The following is a 24,179-nucleotide window of genomic DNA, read 5'->3' as shown; positions in this document are numbered from 1 at the left end:
AATGAGAGTTAATAAATATGTGAAAAATGACTGAGCTCTGTGCAGACTGAACTGTAAATAAAAATAGCATACAATGATTTGCAAATCTCAGAAACGCACATTGTGCGGAAAATGAATTGAGTAGGACATTATCATACAGATTAGTCAACATCTGTAGTGATGCAGACGCTGTCCTTGTCTGTTGTGTTGAGTTGAAGGGAACAGCTGGGATTCACTTGTCTTGTGCCTTTACTATAATGACCATGAGGTGTAAGTGATGACTAAAAGATAAAGACCTAGATTAAAGGTCGAAGAAATGTTTCCTCTCAAGACTGTTAGTAACCAGGTTAAGAGCACAGTCATTCAGTAGGGGATCAGAGTAGAGCTACTACTTCTGCTTTTGCAACATCAAAAGGTGGTGTGAGTATCTTAGTTGGATGCCTGTTTGAAACCTTCTATTTGGAGTGTGTCTAGCATGTCCTACCCCAGTGCATGCATTCCACTCAAAAGACTACCCGACGGAAGCCTTAAAAAAATTGTGGTTTTGTGCAAACTGTGCAAAAAAGGAGTTTGCATACCACTGAAGCACTTCAACCTTACGCTACCATCTAAATGCAAAACATGTTGCAGCGAGCAGAGAAACTGTGGGAGCTGTTAGCGCGAGCAGTTTGAGTACCAACAAAAGATGTCAGCAGCCCAAACTTGATAAAATGACTGGCTTCAGGACCAAAATTATTAGGTCAACATCGGACAAACTTACAAATTCTCCTGCAAATGGATTGCTCTGGACTGTAGACCACTATCAGTGGTAGAAGATAGGGGGTTAGAAAATGTGCTACAGATTCAGATGAGCATACCATACCATTTTACTTAAAGTACTTAAAATAATACTTTATTTTTAAGTCTTCCCAAATTTTGGCCAGGGATATTATTTTTCTCTGTTTTGCATTGAAATGCAGTTTAAATGCCCCCCTCCATAAATTAAAAGAGCCTGAGTTTACAATATTCATCTCCATGTCTAATATTTAATCTGTCACCCACTAAAACCCTTTAAAGTTTAAAAAATAATAATAATTGAGCATTGGGGCAAATTTTCTTGTGGGAATAAATGCAGTTAATCGAGATTGATTAATTAATTACAAAGCCTTTAATTAATCATATATATATATGTGTATATATATATATGCAATCTTCATGAATGACACATTTCTATACAATTTCTGCTTTTTGTTCTTTTTTGGCATTTTTTAAATAGCTTTATTTGTATTTATGACATGTCTTCTGCACTGGAATGGTCATGACAGTTTGCAGTTTTCACCAGTGGTGCTAGTTTCAGTTATTTCAGAAACGCTGCATTGAGATGAACAGAATTAAATTTTTGGGATTATGATCTTTCCCTTGTTTGCAAATGCACAAAAGAAAACAAAAAAAAAATTTGTTGTCTGGGAAGGGGTGAGAATTTACATTCTCTTCTATCTGAAGTTGCTGGAAGCTCACTAAATAGCTGTGCAGCAAAAATGTTCCACACATCACAAATGACCCCATAGGTGCGCTTTGCAACCTTCACTTATGGTCATTTAAGTTTTAGACTTGAGCAAACTCTATCGGACATATGGATCCATTGATCAATGTAAAATAATGCATGTTATATGCTTTTTCACACTTTATACTGGCTACTCAATACTGGTTATACTGGTTACATTTATACATTTGAAAGTCAAAAATTTAATTTTAACCTAAAGAAAAGTAAAATTGTCAAGCAAAGAATTGTCAATGAACATGTAAGTGATAAGACTAAATCATATTTGTTAATTCAGGGAAAAGATTTACAGTAGCTTTATATAACAGTATGATTTTTACTATTTTGCATACACTGAAGGTGGAAGGTGGACATTAGCTGAACTATGCTGCACTGCATTTGTCAGGAAGTAAAACTACAGGAGGAAGGAAGAAATTAGAACGCACTGGAAACTAAAAGTGTGTCTTTTAACACTTATTTCTTTCATTGAAAATGGAAAAATATAAAGAACGTATTCCCAATTTTCCTGAAAACTGTCAACTTCTCTCAAAAGTTCTTAAAAGACACAGAATTAGCTTAACAAAATGTACATTTTTTCTGGCTCATGAAGGGGCTAATGTAGCTCACTTTGTGAAGGGCAGTCATTCAGACTGCTCTTTGACACCTTTGAAGGAGAAAATATCACACACCCAGACAAATAACAGGTTCAACCTGTAAGTTTACTCTGTAATGTGAATGTTAATTATTTCTTGCAGTACATACCACAACTAGTAGTTACTAGACTACTAGTAACTAGCCACCTAGACATAGGAAATACTGTACTTTTGCACTATTTGATGTTCCAATCATAAGTGTCTTTCACAGCTTTCAGATAACCACAGATTTCACAGATTTCAAATAACCACATCAATCAATAAGCAGCTAAGGATTACATTGCCTTTTCTTCTCCTAGGATATCATTTCAAATAGATGTGAAATAATAGCTAATAATTTTTCAGGAAACTGTTTAAAACAGTTACAATTACAAATTACAATATAACACATGTCGATATTTGCATAAAAGACTTAATGTCATGGAGGGTAACCTGGACGGTTGTGTTGTGTTGAAGAGACAGCTGAGATTCACCTTTTTAAATTTGTTCCTTTATTTATGACCATGACATCCTAGTAGTGAATAAAAAATAAATGAAAACATCTCAAGACTTTTAAACTTAGTTTTAGTGACTGTGTGAAGTGAATTATTCAATAGGGGATCAGAGTAGAGGTACAATTTCTGCTTTTGCGACATTAGACGGAGTCAACAAGGTTGTGTGCGGGTATCTGACGTGGACGCCTGTTTGACACCTTCTATTTGGGGTGTTTCATGCATGTTTTACCCCCGAGTGGACTCCAGCCTAGGCAACACAGTCCCAGAAAAAGGCTAAGAAAATATAATTAAGTACATTTTTTATTTAAATATATATATATATATATAAAAAAAAAAACCACCCAGCACGCCCCTGCGGGCGGTTTATCCTTCAAGCTCGGGTCCTCTACCAGAGGCCTGGGAGCTTGAGGGTCCTGCGCAGTATCTTAGCTGTTCCCAGGACTGCGCTCTTCTGGACAGAGATCTCCGATGTTATTCCCGGGATCTGTTGGAGCCACTCGCCTAGCTTGGGAGTCACCGCACCTAGTGCTCCGATTACCACGGGGACCACCGATACCTTCACCCTCCACATCCTCTCGAGCTCTTCTCTGAGCCCTTGGTATTTCCACACACACACACATATATATATATATATATATATATATATATATATGTGTGTGTGTGTGTGTGTGTGTGTGTGTGTGTGTGTGTGTGTGTGTGTGTGTTTTAAGTATTTAAATAACTACTAAGCTCTTTACTATGTAATTGGCTCCCAAAAATGCCCATAAGCTTTGGTTTTTGAAAAGGCTAAATCATTTGCTTCAATGAAGCAACATGAGTTCAGGCCTTTTTGTTGGCTCTTTGAAGGTACGAAATGCAAAGATAAGTCAATATGAACAATAAACTTACCAACTTTCCTTTGAAATGCAAAATGTGATGTTTTTCTGAGGTATTTCTTGCAGTAAATACTACAAACAGCAGTTGGGACTGTGCTGATTACACTTTTAGGGCTTAAGTTTTATCAAGAATAGTTTAGAACAAGCATAACTATAACATGTAGGGAACAGTGTTCGAGTTAACAAAATAGGCAGTTACAATACAAGATGAAAGAAAATGAGAGCTTTTGCAAAGCCCAGGAGGAGGAAAATGTGACAGGAAGTCTACATTTGAATCTATTCTGTACTGACCAATCAGCAGCATTTCACTGTCTTACTGAATACAGTGATTTCACCGCCTTCATTCTGTGAAATACCAACAGTCCTCAACAAGGAGCAGTGTCACGATGGTCATGTTACGGATTATATTGCTTTTACTTCATCAAGGATGTAAGTGAGCATTTTACTTTACTAAAAATGTTCTAAATTGAGAATTTATTGTCAAATAGAAAACCTTGACTTTTCTATATTCTAATTCAGACGCTCTAGTTCCAGTGAAAACTGTTCAGCTTGGTGAACCAGCGAACATAACATGTGCTTTGCCCAGTGGGGTCAGCATTGGAGGAGTCCACTGGTACAAGCAGAGTGTTGGAGATACTCTCAAATTAATAGTGTCACTGTTAAAAACTGCAACACCCGAGTATGGTCAAGAAACATTTAAATCAAGATTTCAAGCAAATTATGATAAGAAATTTAGCAACCTGACTATTTTGAAAGCAGTCCAAGACGATGAGGGAATCTATCACTGTGGAATGATAGAGTGGATTAATCCTGAATGGACTGGAACATATTTGTTAGTAAAAGGTAAGTTAGTCATACACTGTCCTACTTTTATAAACTTTAAAAGTGTTTTAGGTCATGTTATAAAGAATGTATTTGTGTTTTGTATTTTACAGGAAATAATGAGACAGCGTCAGATTATACTGTTGTTCAATGGCCAACAGTGTTGAATCCACTGCGCTCAGGAAATTCAATGACTCTCCAGTGTTCAGTCTATTCTGACTCTGACAAGATGTGTCCCAGAGATTATAATGTGTTCTGGTTCAGAGCTGGATCAGATCCATTACACCCAAGCATCATCTACACTGATGGAAACAGACACAGTGAAAGTGAGATAATGTCAGACTCAGAGGAGAGGTGTCTTTATCGCTTCTCTAAGAACGTCAGCTCCTCTGATGCTGGGACTTACTACTGTGCTGTGGCCACATGTGGGGAGATATTATTTGGAAATGGAACTAAACTGGACATTGAAGGTATTTGGTCTTAAGTACTACTTTAACCTCATAGGACCTGGCGTCCACATATGTGGACATCGCATTTTGGGTTATTTAGACCAAAATACTCAGTTTTGCTCTACAAGGGCCTGATATCCACTTACGAGGACATTATGAGGACTGCCACTGTTCTATCAAAATTTTAAAAGAATATCCTCATATGTGGCTATCATTTTTCTTAGAAACAAAAATCTGAAAAAAAAAAATTGATAATTCTTTGTTTTTGTATTCATCGGATCCCAATCAGCCCAAATATCAAAGAGAAATTAAAAATGCATGCCGTGGAAGAGTTCGGGTCTTAGGAGGTTAATCTATACTATATATTCCAAGCTGATAACAGTTTTTGAGAATTGATTTTTGGTTTGTTTTTTGTAGTGCAGCCAACACAATCAGGACTTATTTTAACGGCAATATTAATAGTTTGCTTGGCCATTTCTCTCTTCGGAAATGTTGTCCTGATCTGCAACCGAAGAGTATGTAAACCATTTCAAGGTAAGTGTTATAAAAAGCTGAAATTATTAAAAAGGCTAAAATTATTTTAGTCACATTTTCAAGACCTAAAATCTATGGATTATACAAACATGACAGACTGTAAAACTATAAAGAGTCAGTTACTGTACATGTTTTCAATGACGATTGAGGTGTAGCATTGTGATTTGTGTTCCTTTGCTTCATTTATACAAACAAATTTATGTAAATAATTAATTTTTGTCAGTGATCATTGACAATTTGTGAGTTAAATGCCACATTAGACTCTCTTCACTACTCTATTTTTTTGTTGTTTATGTAATGAATGTAATTTGTTTTGCTATATCAGATACTGCAAACAAGACCTCAAACCAATCAGTACATGATTGTGTAAGTAATTAAAATTATTGGTATTCAGTTAATATTTGTCAAGAATGCCTTGATATCACTTGGTATATGTTTTGATATATGTTTCACTTTTTAAAATAATACACAGAGTGAAGCTGATGAAGAACTAAACTATGCTGCGTTGCATTTCTCTGAAAGAAAAACAAGGGGAAAGAGGAAGACTGAGTTTGCTGAGGATAGTGTTTACTCTCAGGTTAAACACTGATGCCAATGACAATGTTTAAGATTTCATGAAATTTAAATTGAACCTGACATAAGACCCTGTATTTGTGATTCTTTTATGTTGTTATTTTTTCTTACGAAATATTCCTTGTGAACAGTTAAATTGTTTCATCAGTGACAGTATATGGCCTCTAAAGACCGGAAATTTAGATTTTTTTTTTTCATTTCTGCTTTGCATATGTGATTGTTGACTGTAATAGTTAGTCATGCTTTCTGTGATTAAAATAATATGTTGATTGATGCAGGTGTTTTTGTCTGTGTATCTGTGTTTGTTTAAGTTGGGCCACTACAGGCAAGGAATTAATTTCTATGTGAGTTTTGAGACTTTTTTGCTTACATTTTATTTCAGCCTAACAGAAAGTAAATGTCCAGCACATATTGTCATGCACTGTGATACATGCTCAATCATCCAGGTAAAAAAAATCCAGGAAGTTGATTCTGTTCATTAAAATGTAACATTTTCAATGGGAGAAACATTTCAGGAAGACAGGGTTCCTCTGGGTTAAGCAGAAAGTCAGAGTCCATTAACATCAAATAGCAATGAACAACTCTGAACTGAGGAGGAGGCCCCAGGGTACAGCTTTCACTATCTTACAATGCTGTGACTGTAGCCATTCACCAGCACTCAGGGCAATTGATCAATTATAATGACAACTTGCATATTAACGGTCTTCATCGTTAATCATTGATGCTACTTTCTGTCACTATGCAAAAGTACTGTTCATAGGGTTGGGGAATCCTGCAGGCAAGTCAACAAAAGGAGAGGGGGAGAAAAAAAAGAGCAGACGAAGGATAGAAGAAACACTGAGAATCTGCTTCAACACATGCTGAAAATATAGCAGAGAAACCCAAACAACAACCTATCACAACTAACAGTAAATAATGATAAATGTTACTGAACACCACACAGTACTTATAATACCAGATATATTTAGAGGCTGCAGCAGACCAAGATAATGTGTGTCTGTGAGTATCTGTTTGTACACCTGTGTGGGTAAGCACAGTTGTGAGTCCTTGTCCCTTGTTCATAAGGTTTCTCCATGGTGGAGAACTACAGATGTAACAAGGCGAGCAGCCTGCTTTTCTCCTGCCTGGTCACGTGTTTTGACGGGAAGGATGACATTCCTCATGATTTACAAGCTTGGAGAGACATCACATCAGGAGATTTCACCTTGGAGAGTATAGTGTGTATAATAGTGTGTGTGGGGATCCACAGCCCTGCCCCCAAAGGTATAAAACAGGCATGGAGGAGACCTGGGCCACAGGCATCCAGAGGCCCCTCAGAGCACAAGAGCCTCAGGAGGACCAGCACAGGGACAATCACGGCAGAGGGGAGCCCCAGAAGTCCTCTTATTGATTTGTGCACCTACAGAAGCAGTGATAGGAATTAGGACAGGAGCTTCAGGAGTTTAGTGCTGGTGGTGGAGATGAACCTAGGGGCTTGGATTGAGCCTAAGCAATATGGGAGAGGCAGAGAAAGGAAGGAGATGGGTTGCATAAAGCCATCTGCAAGGGAGAATGACAGAGGAGCAGTGAGATTTAACTATGTGGAGTGGAGACTGACTGACCTGAAGAAGGCGGGCAGAAAGATGATTGGACAAGACCAGTGATGTCAGCAATGAGCTATAAAAGTGATGTCAATTCTAGATACATTTGTCTGCCCGAGACATATGTGTGACTATAGATTTCCCTTATTGAACTTACGCACAAGCTTCATTTAGAATATACAAAAAATGCAAATAGTGAAGCTGTGCACACATGCACACATGTCAAGACCAGCTCTGAACTACAACATTCAAGAAAGAACGAAGGAGGAGAGAAATCCTCTAAAAATAAAAAAATAAATACAAAATCATAATAATCAGATTGGAAATGAACATTACTGAAATACCACCATTACAAAATAATGGCAAGGTTGGATTTTTACCTCATGAGGGCCTTCAGCAGGTCAGTCTTTCTTCTGCTTCTTCATATTTCCCGTTTCTTCAACATAATTCTTCATGAAATTAAAAGTCAATCAAACTGATTATTGTTGTTGTAAAAGTGAATATTGAACTTATTCTTTCTCAAATGCATTTGTTTCACTTCTGAGTAAAAGACTGATTCATATGGTGATACTGACCAAAGGTCTGGGGAAAAACTACTGTATTCAAAATTAAATGGTAATGGTAAATGGACTGTTTCTTATATAGCGCTTTTCTACTCATCTGAGCACTCAAAGCGCTTTACAAATAACAGGCTAATGCAAATGTTTTGATGTATTTAACGAAGGGAACCCCATATCAAAGAAGTTAACTCATTTAAAGATAAAAAACAATGATTTTGATCAGAAAAAAGATAATTTCAGAATCATAGAAATCCAATGAACACTTTAATGTGGATTTGGAATGGAATTTATTTAGTTTGATATTTTTACACAATTATTTGGGTATACCAAATGTGAATTATACAACATGTTTTGTTGGGCCCAAAAATACTACCATAGCTTATGTTGCAGTCAATAAAAGTAACCAGAGGTTGTGTTTCCAAAGAATCAGCTGAACAACATGTTTGTTTGTTTTTTAGAAAAAAACCCCACTTTTATTGGAACTGTTTATTTTAACACATATTAGAAAGGCCACAGCGTCTATTAAAGGACTACAACTCCTGCCCTTCTTGGCTTATGCTGATGGTTGCCACTGAGTGTGGGAATCTTGTCTAACAGCAGCATACACACAGTCTTGTGTTGACTCTCTCCTCTTCCTGTTCCCTCTGTTTACTCTCACTGAGGAGTAATGGACTGTAGCATCAGTCATCATCTGAAATTACAGGTATTTTAGAATTTATGTCATCAACTTCAACTCAAGTAAGATTATTGGAATAGTCAGAAATTACATATGTGCAATATATCTACTATTTTTTTTTAAAAAAAAAACTTGTAAGATAATTCTAATATTTTGCAATATATCTTAGAATTTTTAATCAGCATTTCTATGTGGTTGAGTCGATAGGTTTTTGCGCAATGAAATTTTTCAGTAATTTTACTTCCATCAAAGTAAGTGCATATTTTCAGCTTTGATTAAAATCTCAGAAGTAAAGATGGGCAGTTTCACCAATCTGCAAAAGAAATAGGTCTACAAATTGTGGAATAATTTCCAAATAATGTTTCTCAATGTAAAGGGACAAGTCAGAAAATCAATATTGGAGGCTGGTGATTTTCAGGTCTTCACTAGATTACAAATACAGTCAACACAGTTAAGATGTTCAGTTCTAAAGCCTCCATCTCTAATGGTACGAGTTTGGTTTGTTCTATTAATAATTCTACAATTTCATTTGTAAAACTAACTGTATGTGCACCAATTAACTTTATTCCAACACTTTGTATTGTAACAAATTTAACAAGACATTGTGATATCTTTATTATATGTTGTGGGTATGAAATTGCTAATCTCTTTTCTAAAGCCATGCTGCAGAATATATAGTAAAAGCATATTTACCAAATCATTTGATTGGCCCACATTTGACACGTCACATCCAGCATGATTGGTTCCACGTATTTCCCCTAAAGAAATAAGATTTGGGGAAATGATTGGAATAATACTGTGGTAACATTAAAACAGAAGTTTTAAGTGATGGATCTTTAGTATTTATTTTTGCAATACAATGTTGTGATATGACAACTTTTGCTTTTCAAACACACATCTACTACTACAGGGAAGAAGATGACTATAAGTGTTCCACTGAGTGTTTAATCACACAAGAATTGTGTAACAAGGTTATATAAATGCAGTGATTTATTTTTATTGTAATCCTGTGTTCTTGTTGTTGTCCTGGTATGATAAAGTGAAACAAATATTTGAATCTTAAACATAATTTTAGTTTAAAAATCTATCTTTACACACACGCACACACACAGTTATGATAAACCCACCTTTGCAATGCTGACAAACATTTGTCCCTCTGGGGTACAAAAGAAGAAGCACAATCACAGAAATGCAACAACCGAGCAGAACTCCAAGAATAAGGACAACAGGGCCTAATCCTGGTCCTACATTAGTTAAAAGAGAGAGAGAGAGACTGTTTAATTTAATATGTGATCATGGAATTTATCAGTTGTTGCAGAAATGTTCTTATAATGAACAGTATTCTGTTTTTTAGAGCTAGAGACAGCTTACGATGAATATTTGTATTCATAGCACAGTATTTGTGCTGCTGCTAATGCTTGCGGAAGTTTGGAACATCTATTGAGTCTGCAAAGCATTGGTGACTTTTATGCACTATGCACTATGCTTCTCAACACTCAACAACCCCACACTGTAACTTCATGTGGTTTGCCACTTTGAGGCTTTGTTCCTTCCACTGCAATAAAAAACATTTATACTGGAGCATGTAGGAGGAAAGAAATTTCACAAACTGCTGTCACTGTGCGTCCTGTTACAGTACCATGCTTGAATTCAACAAGTTTGTAAGAACAATCTGGTGTTTCACAAATGTTTGTGAAGGCAGACTGCATGGAGTGTGCTTTGTTTTTTTGTTTTATGTACCTGTGGCGATTAAAGTGAAATGATAACTATTAAGATTAAACTATTAATCTTAGATAACTCTGATTAGAGGTCTGGAAGGCTAGATGAAACGAGCAGTGGCGCATTACATTTGTCTGTACTATGTAACTTGAATAAAGTGTGATATTTAGAGACTATCCCAAGCATTGTGCTGCATGGAATTAATAACATTGCACTACAGTACTTAGTCTGATGTTTTTTGTACCATCTCTTAGTAAGTGTTTTATACTTTAACGCAAGATAATTTAAGATTTAAAGACAGATACATACGTGTCTCCACCTTCGTTCCTTCACCAAGCAGGATCTCCCCACATGTCACAACAGCACAGTAGTAAGTCCCGACATCGGAGGAGTTCTGTATGGTTTTGGTCAGGCTGTAGACACATCGTCTCTTAAGAGCTTCATCACTGTTGTTCACGAGAGGGTAAATGATGTTTGGAGCAAAACCTTCAGATCCAGCTCTGAACCAGTACGCTCTGTGGTCATCTGGACATTGGAGTGCTTTTTCTTTGTTCTTGGAGAGAACTGAACATCCGAGTGTCACAGAGCCTCCCAGAAGAACAGACTCTTTCTCTGGATTTTGTTTCACGTAGACAGATTTCTGATGATCTGTGAATTAAGGCAGATTTGTAATATAAACTTTTTGTAATTGATTAAACTGATTTGCGTCAGTATCACTGAACTGTTCAGACATTGGTACAAAAAGGGAAACATTTTACCTTTCACAGCCAAGAATGTGCCACTGCTGAACATCTGTGAATATGTGGTCCACGTTTGACAGAAATATGTTGCTTCATCCTCTTTGCTGACATTTCTGATAGTAAATATATCTTTGTTCAATGTGAAACGTGAATCTTTAAATGCACCATATAAAGTTATTTTGTCCAGAATAACAGAAGCAACACTTTGGGGCAAGTGTCCCAGAGACTGTTTATACCAGTGTAAGGATTTGAACTCCTTCTCAGAGACCTCACAGCCAAAAGTAACATTGTCACCAAGGTCAGCAACAGTCAAAGAGATCAACTGAGGAACATCTGAAGTTTGAATCTCAGCTGAAGAAGAAAGACAAATAACAACAGAGTTACAACACAAATGGACAAAATCAATGCTGTTACATTAGAAAGGTTGTTACATAGCCATCACTGAGATGCACGATGGGTTTCACGAACAGTGCAGTGCAAGCAGATGTTTCCCATCATATTTTGCACTTACCTGCTGCGCAAAGAAGAATCAAAGCTGTTATTCTCACAATCATCGTGGTGCAGCACTCTAGTCTCACGCTACTGATCTCTTCTTGCCCATATGGAAGGTTTAGTCACAAGGTTATAAAGGTTTCCAAAGCAGAAATCAGTGATTGGCTGAAATGTAGGAAATTACCCCTCCCCCATTCAGCAAACCTTTGATCAATTTTCATTTGATAAAAGACGTCTTATAAAAGTATGTCTTTCTTAGTACCTTCTGGTAGCAGTGTGTTATCAGTTCTCAGTCTTTATTAAGGCCACTTATGACTGAAGTTATTGTTTCTGTTATTATTAGTTGATTATTGTTAGTCACAAGCTCTGTAAATCTTTAACATCAGAAGATACTACTTTGCCACTTTGTATTAGTATTTAAATGATGGTTTATGTTGTGTCTACCAGCACAAATATAAGGATACAAAGATGCAAAAGTTTCACAAAATCATTTTCACTTCTTTAATTTCACGATTTTTCTATAAAAATCATGAATATACTTGCAGTTGATGTAGGTGTAAACTGTTTATGATCACTTAAAAATACATAACAAAAACGATAATTAGAATTAGTTCACGGTGAGTTTTCTTACTTTAGTTTCACTTCTTAAGGTAGACACAACCCTGTTGTACCTGTGTTAAGCCCTAAACAGGAAGCTTTCTGACTATATTTGCTCAGTTAGGCCAGATATCCACCAGTGATCAAACAATTTTATTAGACACCACAAACTGAGATACAGTAGGGCAGGGGTGTCAAACTCAAATACACAGTGGGCCAAAATTCAAAACTGGATCAAAGTTGCGGGCTAACATTAATATTCATTGAAAAAAAATCTTCCTCCAAATATAAGAATGAATCTTTTCTTATGGACTCAAACAAGTTTTGCTGAAAAACTGAATATGGAAGAAGCAAAGCTTAATACTGAACAATATATATAACTTATATAAACGTATATATAACTTAATATTGCACACATGCAAAATCAAAATTCCAATTAAATAACACATCAGTGGAATTGATTTCTTAAATAAAAAAATGTATTTGCAGCCTTCTGAATTAAATTTTATAATTTTATCATTTATCAAATTTTCATCATGTTCTCCCACCTGTCCAGAAAGCTCCTGTTTTCTGCCTTTCTTTTTTCCATTTTGGGATAGGTAGCATGGCAGTATTTGCATGGTTGCTATGACTATGGTCAACAGAGGAGAGGGTGCTAATGGGTCCTGTCATGACTGACGCGCCAAAACACCAACAGAGCATTCTGGGAATTGTAGTATTAGCAGTACATGCACTGTATAATACTGGCAGGCCAGCTCTAATAGTAATTTTGTATGGCTTCGCGGGCCAAATGTAATTAGGCTGCGGGCCAAATTTGGCCAGAGTTCGACACCTATGCAGTAGGGTGAAAAAAGTGCTTGTCACCCTTCCGGATTTCCAATTTTTTGTATGTTTGTCAAACGTATATGTTTCAGATCTGTAAAACAAATTGAAATATTCAACGATATTAAACACAAAATGCAGTTTCTAAATGAAGGCGTTTATTATTAAAGTGGGGAAAAATCGAAACCTACTTGGCCCTATGTGAATAAGTGAGGAGCAACCACTTTTTCACAGTATGCTTGCTTCTCTAAACAAAACGTCACTGATTTCTCAGTCATTCGCTCTAGCAGGTAAAGGAAACAGTGGTGAGCAGTAACGCTTTCTCCTGTATGTTTCTATTATAGAGTAACTATGGTGATCACTTCTTTTTCTTCTTTTTGGACTGGTTTTCAACTTTGCTTTGTGTTCTTAGTTTCTTGTTCCTACATAAACACTAAAATAAACATTCTATCTATGTCCCTATGAGGTATTCCTCGCCCTATTGGTGCTGTTAATGGGTGGGACTGTGTCATATACATCAGCGGTCCTTTTTGCGGCACCGATCCGGTTTAATGATAATAATAGGGGGTCATATGATTGTTGGGTTTTTCTCTGTATCTATGAAGCGCCTTGAGGCAACTTTTGTTGTGATTTGGCGCTATATAAATAAAATTGAAGTGAATTGAATTGAATTAATGACAGTGTGGAGGTAAGCATCGATGACACAGAGCTCTCAGTTCTCACTCCTTCTTTATTCGTCTCCAACATCAACTGCACATAAACACAGGAACACACTTCCTCAACACTGGGTGTGAGTGGAGCCCTCTAGTGGTCCACCATAACAAACAGTATTTTCATGGACTGGCCTTTAAGGTGTCATGGATAAATACAACAAAAAAAAAAAAATGATACAACCAAGACAAAAACTGTGGTATTTTGTAAATATTATAATAAACACAGATTCACTCTGCAAAACCTTTTTAAAATGTTGCGCCAACAACATTGAGAGTTGGCACATTTCAGGAGAAGCATTTCCTCTCTGTTTCTTAATGCTCTCTGGTCACCATGGTAACACGTAAACATTCCTTTCAAAATAAGACACACAACTACAGCACATGAAAAGACCCAGGTAAACCCAGGTAAACCCAGTTAACGATAAAAAGCCTGAAAACCATAAATTTCACACCCGAGCCTCAACTGTCGCGGCCCGGTACCAAACGACACATCTGTAGCCGGGGGTTGGGAACCCCTGATATACATGTTATGGTGTAACACAAAAGTAATGTGTAATGAATAGCATTCTTAGATATTATGTTAGATATTAAATAAAGTACTGCATTACTTTTAATAAAAGTAACAATTAATATACAATTCATTACTTTATTTTGAGTATGACCCCAACAGATGGATCAAACTACTGTAACATTAGCGTTTTGATTGTTTAAGTTTCATTAAAATTCTATGAATGGAGTGTTATTGCTGCCAGCAGTTTGGTGTTTTTAAACACACCTAAACGGTAGTTATTTACCAGTTACAGAGGTAACCACAGCGTAAATAATGCTTTATGGTTTTCTTGGAATATAATAAGTGAGTATTTACTTAAATCATAGATCAACCATAGAGTAATTTTGCCTGACTTTTAAACAAAGTAATTTCTTTAATTTCTTAATTTTGCAATTAATTCTGCTAACTATTAGAAAAAAATGCTGGATCTAATACTCTTCTGCTCTTTCTCATATTTAAAAAAGCACATATAAAAGTGTTATTAGTCACTGAGCTTCATATGTACATACCAGAACTTTTTTCTCACATCCTCATTATTTTCTGAAATGTCAAATCTTAAGGTAACCGCTAAAAAGAAATTCATGCAGAGACACAACGTCCCCTTGCTAATTTGTCAGGAAATTCAAGAGCATGGCACATTTTCAGCTTTTAACTACCCATATGGAAAAGATATATATAAATCTTATAAAGTTTGTATCTGTCTTGTATGAAACTTGTATGAAAAGCATACAAGAGTGAAAACACATATAAGATCCCTTGAAAAATTATATAATGAAACTTGTATGTATTGGATACTTACTAAGAAAATATATGAAAGTAATGAGAAAGTGGCCATTTTCATGAGTAAATCATATATGTTTTTACTATTTCTTTTCCATATGGGTATAATTAATGTTAAAGACTAATTTGTTTTAAGTCTGAATTTCTTTGTGACAATATTTTCCAGCTATGGCTTCAGTGAGTGTTTTCCCACAAGTCAAGACAACAAAAAGCAAAGTAACATTCAACAGCTTCACTGACAAAAACGACACTTGTGGTCGGCCATTTCTGCAGTGGCCAATCACTGAAGCTGTTCACCCAGCACAGATCTCTCTATGAGCCACTATGAGACATAACGTGAGAGAAGAGCTACAAAGCACTTAAGCAGGGCTGGTTTTATGTTATGTTAGTTTAAACTTGTTATCTTGCCTGAAAAACTGTGTCTGTCTTTCTAATGATTAAACAAAATCAAAACCAGCACCTGCTGTATCTGCAATAAACTAATATATAGATTTTAATACAAATTTTATTCATGTAATATAACTGTTTCAGTATTTGTTAATTTAGACAGGCTGAACGTCCATCACTGTGTTACGTGATGGGCACTGGTACATTTGTAAGGATGTCAAACTTCCTTTTTTGTTTTTAATTTATCAAATCATTTGAAAAGTCTGCTCTGGGACCAGTGACTGATGAGCGCCTCTCCTCACGTCTTTATAACTGCCAATGAAAAACACCCTACCACAGTTAGATCACAGAATGACCAAGCAGATCTGAGTGTGTGCACGTGTCCCTTCATCTCATCACATCTGACAGCTCCTGTTTTGATATGAATATGAGTCATACATAGTGTACTGTTATGGCAGCTTCCTAAAATAGACAAAGCAGCTACCCAAGTAGCTGGAAGGAAAGCCCCTTTGCATTCATGACCTTGTTTGAAAGCCCAACCACAGCAGTGCTTAAGTTTCCACGTATAACATCTACTTGTCTTAGCTAACAAAACAAAATAATTGATTATTGGTGCTATGCTTTAAAATATGTGAAAGTTGTTTTTTTTCTGTATGCAGCTACACACGATGTGACCACATGCTGACAGGAAAATTACAGTAAACTAATTGACTGAATTGCATGGAGTATTTATGTGTCAAAGGTCTAAACATCAGCAGACTTAAGACCAGCTGTCTTATTTATTGTTAGGTTTGTTTGTTCTTTTCACCCAAGTTCATATAACATTTATGTGTTACACTGGCACATGTGCCTCACTTGAGTCAAAAGTTCTCATCACTTTCAGTAAACGTAGTTTTGTAACACTGAGAACAGTGTTGTGAAGTGAGTAGATGGAGACCACAACCACCTCCCCAACTCTGTACGTTGCTGCATGTGTTTCTTCCTGCTTAAGCAGACTGGGTCGGTTATCATTGCTAATATGACGTTTGTAACTGTTCTTTGACAATAACATTGAATCTAATCTTCTGAATTGGCTCCTTTATCCTTATGCATCTCTGAAATGTTGCAAACACAACACTTTCTGTATTTCTTATCCTACACACATGTTTCCTAGGACAGTATATTTACTTATATTAGCATAAATTAAATCCTGAAGAGGTTAAAGAGGTTTCCGACGATGAAGCAAGGTGGACAGCTGGCAGCAGAAACCCTTTTGTGGCCAGCAATGAATGATGCAGGGCCTCTCTGGAGGTTAGACAGGAGACCAGCAGATACAGAGCTCCACTAGCAGACTGGAAGCCAGTTTCGGGGGTGACTAGCTCATGCAAAAGAGGCAGTAACCAAGAAGGTAGGCTCAGGCAGAGGAACAGACGTCTCTGGGGAGTGCTTGACATTGGTTGACTCAGGAGCTGATTGGTGCCTTGACAACAAGACCTCTGATAGGCCTGATGGCTGCTACTCTGAATCTACTTCACCCTTTTCTTTTACTAGGAGAAATCAACTATGAATTCATAAAAGACGTTTGACATACAAAGAAAAACCTTTTAAATTATTATTATTATTATTATTATTATTAAGATTTTAAACATAAAATTGCATAATTTTGAGATTTTCCTCTGCTCACTCCTCCACTTGCAACCCTATCCTGCTATCACTTCTTTCTGTTACGGTATACCTGTCATGGTCCGGGTACGGAAAGTGAAAATTCGAGTAAAATTCCATAAAAATTCCAACAATAACTTTACCTCGTCAGTGAATGTGTATACTTGCTTCTCTCTTTTTACAAAGTGGTGCTGATCTTTTTGTGTCGTCCATTGTTAGACTATAAGGAAAATAAAGACTGGGTCTTTGTAACACCTGCCTCACCAGTATTATGAAAATAACCTTTTTATTTTTGGTTTCTTGCCATATGCAAATGAAAAGAGACAGATTTTGTCATAATGTTATGTATGTGTCCACCAAAACCTTCTAAAAACTGGAAATAAAAGCGCAGTATTATACATTGTTGGAGCAATCCAGTTGTTCTCGTTGGTCTAATAGCATAAAGATAGAAAGCCTTCGTATTTCTCATGAGAAGAGCAAGCAAAGCAAAGCTCCACCCAACAGCTGCACTGATAAAGGTTGTGGTGGGCCATTTCTCCGCCCTTTGACCAACCTGAAGCTGTTCACTCAGAACAATCCTCACTGTGAGTTTCAACAGGATGTGAAGTGAGAGAAGAGCTGCAGGGCTTCAGCAGCGTACTCTTAGCTTAAACATCTGACTTGATTTGATTTTCTTTCTTGCCTTTTAAATCGCAAACATTGTTTGTGCTTTAAAACCACACGCAATAGCAAACGTATGCATTTATCATAAAATACAATCTATGTGCACTGTTCATACAACTGCATTTAAATGTTTAACTAACTTCATTCATCATTCATTTGAACAAGCTGTCATCTATGCGTGTAGTACACACTTATACACACTTTACACACGTTTACATAATTTCCTCTGGGATTAATAAATTATTCTGATTCTGATGATGTACCAAGGGTTTCAACCTATAGGTAATGATTTGCGAAACATTTAAAAAGTCCTGCCCTTGCCATAAAGGGCAGGGACAATTCATTATCACCTCCCATCTTTCATTAATAGCCTTAAGAAACAGACAAAAATGTGATTAGAGCAGTCATAGTTTGACCAGGTAAGTGTGTGTCCTTTCCTCTTTAACTCTTCCAACAAGAGCTGCTTTTGTTATACATCAAATTGATAAAACAGCGCTGCAAGACCAAGAGAGTGACACAGGAAGAAAAGCCCCTTCGCATTCACACCTGTCTTTGAAAGCCCGACCACAGAAATGCTCAAGTTTCCATGCTTTGTTTGTTTGTCATGACTGTGACTGTGTGTGCAAACACAAAGACAAACACCAGGCAGGTTATGCAAAGAGCGACAAAACATTTCTAGAGAAAAAAACAGCTATTTAACTTTAAAAGGTTATATTTACTTCTCAAATCCTTACCCTTTAGCATATACACGTGCATATATCACATGTACAGCTGGGCACAGCATTGTTTCAGGGAATTACTCATTTATTGCTTGACAAAACTCCAGCGCTGTTTGCACTGTGCAGTTTTTTTCTCGTTGCAGGCATGAACAGTGAACAACAGACAGGAAATGTGGCCTCAGAGAGGGGCTGTGACATGCAACACATTGATCTCTAGCCCAGGCTGAACTTGAGCCAGTGACATTGTGGTTTTGTGCTACCATATTAAGAACATCTTTGTCAGACCAACATGTTTTGGCTTGTGGTCCACAAACGTTGACCCTGATTAGACCACTAACAGACCAGAACACTGAGCACAATATCCTACTCTGACAGAGACTGCAGCGATTTTGACTTTTTTTGTCACTAGGTGTACAGTAGTTCTGCTTGAAACTGACACACAATTTGGGTCATTTTAATGCTATTTTAGTGGACTGCTTTTCAGTGGGAGTTTTAACCCTATTGCTTTAATTTCTCTGACACATTAAAGAGAAGGTAAGACAGACTACAGTGGGTTCAGGTGTCTTACTATTTTTATTTTTGGTTTAACACACAAGCGACTTGTGTTAAAGTCTCTGTAATCAGAGTTGTTAGCCAGTGCAACATCAGTCTATTTTCAGTTAAAAACAAAAGGTTGAATTCAATATGTTTCAGTATTACTCATATTAGCTGACCCCAAGCAGCCAAGTCAGTAGTAGCTTGTTTTATGCACAAAATGTAATTCATGTAATGTCTTGAAATATTGCTTTGCCACAGCTGTCATATTTGTCATTTTGTGTAACAGGTGTTTCCCTTCCTTTACGCAAAGACCTGTATAGTAAGAGAAGTAAAATGTGCAGCTGCCCAGCTGTGATTGGTGTTGTCAATCTTTTTTTTTTTTTTTGCCAAGTTTATCATCACAGTCTTGCCGTATTGGTCCTTTTGATTGACCTTTGTTATTATTATTTGTTTATTTTATTTTATTTTCAGTTGTTACAGACGGGCCAGACATGACTGGGGTATAGGAAAGGGAGAAAGAAAGACAGAGGGAAAGAGGGACAGTGCGAAGCACTTACCAAAAAAATCACCTGGATCAGCTGTTGAGAGAAGAACAAAAAAAGAGAAAACAAGCAAAAAAGAGAGCAACATAATAAACACAAAACCATTGCAATAATCTAGCTAAGGGTAAATAACAGTAAATACTAAATATTGAACATTTTTGTGCAGCATGCAAGACCAACAGCGCACAATGTGCTTTGAGATAGCAGCCAAGAAAGGTGTAGTTTGTGTTTGTGAACACCTGTGTGCACACCTGTGTGGATGAGCGTGCTTGCATTCAAAAGGTTTCTTCGGGTAATGATCTGAGGGTGTGGGGAGTAATGGCCTTGTCCCCCAGGGCATGAAGCAGGTATGGAGGAGCCCCAGACATTCAGAACCCCAGAGTGCAAGAACCCAAGGACAACCATCGGAGGGGCAACCGTGACACCCTGTTGGGAAGAGCTGAGGAGAGCCCAGACGATGGGTCAGCCAGCAGCCATGGAGCAGAAGCCTGAGGGGACTGCAGTGATGTGCCCACAGGCTCTGCTGGCAGCCGGCTGTGCCAGAGTGGACTGACCAAGCAACAGGTGCCAGGCCCTGCCAAGCAGCCACCAGGAGTGAGCCAGTACATACCTGAGCGCCCACCCCAGACACCGAGAACCACCAACACAGGGAGTGTGGTGAGGGGAGATCTAGGAGTCCAAGACCTGACCAGACATACAGACACAGACAAGCAGACACACACGTTCATTCCCACCCTCATGCACACATATACAAACACTCGGCACTTACCCTACGTAGAGACAGACACAAATGGACACTGTACACAAAATCACACTCCCCAAACTTACTCTAGACCCCAGGTCCAGGCACGGCCACCCCCAGACCTAGACCGAGGAGTTGTTACCCTTTTCCCTGGGGTGGAGACCAGATAGTAGCACGAAGGCCCTGCATCCCAGACCCCAATCGGATGGCCAACTCCTCCTCCCAGCCCCTCCACCCCAATAGCTAACAGAGAACGGGGGTGTGTGAAGATGTGTGGTCAATCTACAACTTGCAGATTATTAAAAGGCTCCTTATGTAGGGTGTAGCCTGAAGACCATACCCTACATAAGGAGCCACGATTGAAAACCCCAGTTGGAGATAATATATATCTCTAACAGAGAATCTATATCTTGTTTAAAACATGCTGTAAATAAACAGGAAAATTAATGAAAATGTGGTACGTCCAGCCAATGTGAATCAAAACGTGTAACATAACCATAAAATATAGATATTTTTGTTGCAAAGAAAACTTTGACTTCAAGCTTGGCACAGCTCACTAGGCCATTTCTTGTAAAGTATCTTATTTTTTATATCAGTAGACAGCCTTGTTTGTAAGTTTGGCCTTAGTTCACTCTAACATTAAGCTAAATGCCTGTGTTTTTAAATCTGTTGAATAATAAATATAACATGAATTCATTGTTGATAAGTTGGTTCTATTACTGCCTAAAACTTGGGGAAAATTGATGCTTTTTCATGGGTCACAACCCCCTAGATGAGACGTAACACCACTTATATCCTGTCATCATCGTGGGGGGTGTGGTCTTATTGGTTGGCTCACACATCAGGAAGGCGGGGTTGGAGCCTTCCTGATGTGGGAAGGCAATGTCATCAAGGACAAGAAAACCTAATGTGTTCTTTCTGTAGTTCACACATTACAATAAACTGTGAACTTTGATGATCAGGATGCAGATGAGATTCTGTGTCACTGATTCTGGTTATGCTGTTCAATAATAGTTGAAAACATAAAGTTATATTTCTTAATGTTTTTTCCATTACAACAATGGAAAGAACTTTTTTTGTTCTGAAAATTAAAACAAGCTTATCAACAACTCTTTTCAGTAGTTTTTTAAACTTTAAATAGGTGTTTAAAATGTTCATTAGATCTGTCTTTTCTTTGGGAGTTCTCAGGAATTTGTAGTTTCCCTTTTTAAGTGTCATTTTTCATATGATTAAAAATTACACTAATGCAGTATTTCAAATATTTTAAATTTAAATGAGAAATGTTTCTCCCACTGAAAACATGTCCTTCACTACCACTTCCTTAACTGGATGACTGAGCCTGCATCATGAAATTATTTTCCATGTTATTTATGTGATATTTCAATTTCTTTATGCAGCAGGTATGCACCTCTCAAACAATCTAGCAAGTAGACTAAACCGTTTTCTGTAATTTGTTTTCTTCTGTTGGTTTCTTAAATAACATGTGAATGTTAATTACCACAACAATCAGGTGCGATATTGATCAAATTCCAATGGATCACAACTTTATTTGGTTGTTTAGCTAGGCATAATCAATATGTATTGTTAACCTTAATTAGACTAGAAAACATGTTTTTTGCAGACAACTTCAATCTGCAAAACCTGTAATCAATAATCAAACGATAACTTTTATTAATGATTTAAAATGTTAGTTTTTAGTCTTTGGGTCTTAAATTTGTATCTCTTAAAATGTTCATGTGTTTCACTTGGAAATATAATTTGGGCTCTTTAGTTTCAATATCAATGTGAATTTCAATATGAAAGTTATAAAAAAATGTTTTTGCACATTTCTTTCCAGCTGAGAGTCAAAATTATTCTTTCATGTATTCTTTCTGTAACTTTCATTTTGAGAAACCCACAACAAGTCTTAAATATGAAATGGCACAACCTACATTTGGTGTTGTTTCATGCGCTTAGGTTGGAAAGATGGTTCATATTGTTTCCACTACGGTAATGCAGTGAAAAACCAACGAAACGAGAAGCCAATCAGACTGCTCTGAAAGTGTTTCCTCCCACTTCATATGATTATATTTAGATGGATCATTTACGTTTTTATTACAGCAGTATCAAGTCAAAACACCAGAAATGAGGGTTTTGTTTTATTTACTCCTGATGCTCAATATTGGTTGTAAGTATATGGAAAGATAATGTTTACTGCAGATTTATATTTAAAGTAATGAAATTTAAGAAATTTAAAAGGACAAACAAAATTCATGATGACTGACTGGACTGATTTTTTCCCTTTTTGTTTTTTGTTTTTGGTCAGGTGGCTCAGATGAACAGACGTTCGAGACAAAGACTGTTTACGTTGGGGAGAATATTAACCTGACGTGCCCCCGTAGAGATGTAGGAACGTTGTTTTGGATCAAGCTTGTTTCTGGAGACTTTCCTAAAATCTTAGGAAGATCATTTAGCTCTCAGAGTGCTGATCAGCGCATTAGAACTGTAACAGATCCTGGAATATTTGATCTGTATATTACAAAAGCACAGCAGAGTGATACAGGAGTTTACATCTGTATGAAAACAGCAAATCGAGATCTAACATTTTTGAATGGAACCTACTTAAAAGTTGAAGGTAAGTTGACAAAAACCTGAAGAATTTTTGTAGATTCCTGTAAAATTTGTAAATTTACATTGATTGTTTGCTCATTTGTGCATGGAGGTATGTATAGGCGTACCGCCATGCGAATACCAAATAGTTAATATAAAAACAAAAGCAACGCTTTTTATTGAATTTTGCTTTTAAAATAACAAGTGATGCACATTCTTTTTATTACTTAGGACCTGAGCCTCCTTTCACTACAACTCCTCCACCTGATCCTGTCCATCAGGAACACACAGTGACTCTCCAGTGTTTGGTCCTCCATGACTTCCAGAATAAAACATGTCCAGTAGATGACAACGTGTTCTGTTTGAGCGCAGAACCACATCAATCTAATCATACTCATGTGAATGGTGGAGATGAATATGAAAGGAACTCAGAGGCACTCTCCACAAAAACATGTTTCTACAGCTACTTCAGAAACTTCAGCTCTTCTGATTCTCCGACGTATTACTGTGCTGTGGCCACATGTGTGGAGTCTTTTTCTCGAAATAAAACAACAGGCGATGCTGAAGGTAATTGAGTAGTATTTTTATATAATGGGGCAATTAGAGGATTTGTGCATTTTGTTACATTTTAGTTTTTTATCTATTCTGTAATGCGTAATCAAATAATTGAAAAATACTTTTGTTAACACTTTTAATTACTGTGAACTTTCATTATTTCTTTTTTTTTTTTTATGTCAGCAGTCAAGAGAAGCTGTTCAAAGAAGGACGATACATTTCTCTATCTGTTATGTGTCGCTTTGGCTGTAAGCCTGATTGTTATAGCCTGTCTAGTTTATTCAATCAAGAAGCTAAAGAAGAATTCATATGTATATTCTAATGGTAAGCAAAGTCACTCCCATCACATCAAGCAATCAATACTAGGAAAATATAACCTAATTTTACTGCTTTACTTTTTAAATGACAATACAGATGCAGTTGTCCTGCAAACAAATGTAATTTCAAGTGGTGACCAGGAAAGTCAGCAGGTAATTATAAGGACAAACAGAGCCATAAGCTTCCAGCATGTTTACCTGTGTAAATATTAATATGTGCTGCTTCCTCAGACAGATGAGGACTTGTTGGTTTATTCGGCACCAACTTTTAAAAAAGCGAGCAAATCAGGGACAAAGGATACAAAACCTGCAGAGGAAGAGAGCATCTACACTGATGTCAAGGCTCTTGGGCTGGATTAA

At 37.0% G+C, this 24,179-nt stretch overlaps 3 protein-coding genes across 4 annotated transcripts; 2 read left to right on the top strand and 1 right to left on the bottom strand.

Moving 5' to 3' along the window:
- The first annotated feature begins 3,906 nt into the window (after positions 1-3,906).
- LOC118455843 (signal-regulatory protein beta-2-like) lies at positions 3,907-4,826 on the top strand. Its single transcript, XM_035915829.2, has 3 exons — positions 3,907-3,949; positions 4,040-4,363; positions 4,456-4,826. The coding sequence occupies exons 1-3, from the start codon at positions 3,907-3,909 to the stop codon at positions 4,824-4,826; spliced, it is 738 nt and encodes a 245-aa protein (XP_035771722.2).
- Positions 4,827-8,591: 3,765 nt separating this feature from the next.
- On the bottom strand, positions 8,592-11,727 carry LOC148106040 (uncharacterized). Its single transcript, XM_087852240.1, has 6 exons — positions 11,685-11,727; positions 11,192-11,524; positions 10,743-11,081; positions 9,842-9,958; positions 9,408-9,472; positions 8,592-8,729 (listed from the first exon to the last, which is right to left on the bottom strand). The coding sequence occupies exons 1-6, from the start codon at positions 11,725-11,727 to the stop codon at positions 8,592-8,594; spliced, it is 1,035 nt and encodes a 344-aa protein (XP_087708366.1).
- Positions 11,728-22,482: 10,755 nt separating this feature from the next.
- Positions 22,483-24,179, top strand: LOC148106039 (uncharacterized). Of its 2 annotated transcripts, none has more exons than XM_087852205.1 (6): positions 22,483-22,525; positions 22,664-22,972; positions 23,179-23,514; positions 23,686-23,826; positions 23,923-23,972; positions 24,051-24,179. In XM_087852205.1, the coding sequence occupies exons 1-6, from the start codon at positions 22,483-22,485 to the stop codon at positions 24,177-24,179; spliced, it is 1,008 nt and encodes a 335-aa protein (XP_087708331.1). The 2 variants fall into 2 exon arrangements, with proteins under 2 accessions (XP_087708331.1, XP_087708327.1); XM_087852201.1 differs by having other exon boundaries at positions 23,917-23,972.

Source organism: Neolamprologus brichardi, chromosome 2 (assembly GCF_056152115.1).
Source record: "Neolamprologus brichardi isolate AB-2024 chromosome 2, ASM5615211v1, whole genome shotgun sequence".
Lineage (NCBI taxonomy): Eukaryota > Metazoa > Chordata > Actinopteri > Cichliformes > Cichlidae > Neolamprologus > Neolamprologus brichardi.
This window is presented reverse-complemented; position numbering and strand designations above follow the sequence as displayed.

Excerpts from the sequence above, each read along its gene's own strand:
- LOC118455843 (XM_035915829.2), top strand. The coding sequence starts at position 3,907 with ATGGTCATGTTACGGATTATATTGCTTTTACTTCATCAAGGAT. Across the intron at positions 3,950-4,039 it reads GCTTTTACTTCATCAAGGAT|ACGCTCTAGTTCCAGTGAAA; the intron begins GTAAGTGAGCAT and ends ATTCTAATTCAG. Across the intron at positions 4,364-4,455 it reads AACATATTTGTTAGTAAAAG|GAAATAATGAGACAGCGTCA; the intron begins GTAAGTTAGTCA and ends TGTATTTTACAG.
- LOC148106040 (XM_087852240.1), bottom strand. The coding sequence starts at position 11,727 with ATGATTGTGAGAATAACAGCTTTGATTCTTCTTTGCGCAGCAG. Across the intron at positions 11,525-11,684 it reads GATTCTTCTTTGCGCAGCAG|CTGAGATTCAAACTTCAGAT; the intron begins GTAAGTGCAAAA and ends TTTCTTCTTCAG. Across the intron at positions 9,473-9,841 it reads TGTTTGTCAGCATTGCAAAG|GGGAAATACGTGGAACCAAT; the intron begins GTGGGTTTATCA and ends TTATTTCTTTAG.
- LOC148106039 (XM_087852201.1), top strand. The coding sequence starts at position 22,483 with ATGAGGGTTTTGTTTTATTTACTCCTGATGCTCAATATTGGTT. Across the intron at positions 23,827-23,916 it reads TTCATATGTATATTCTAATG|ATGCAGTTGTCCTGCAAACA; the intron begins GTAAGCAAAGTC and ends ATGACAATACAG. Across the intron at positions 23,973-24,050 it reads GTGACCAGGAAAGTCAGCAG|ACAGATGAGGACTTGTTGGT; the intron begins GTAATTATAAGG and ends CTGCTTCCTCAG.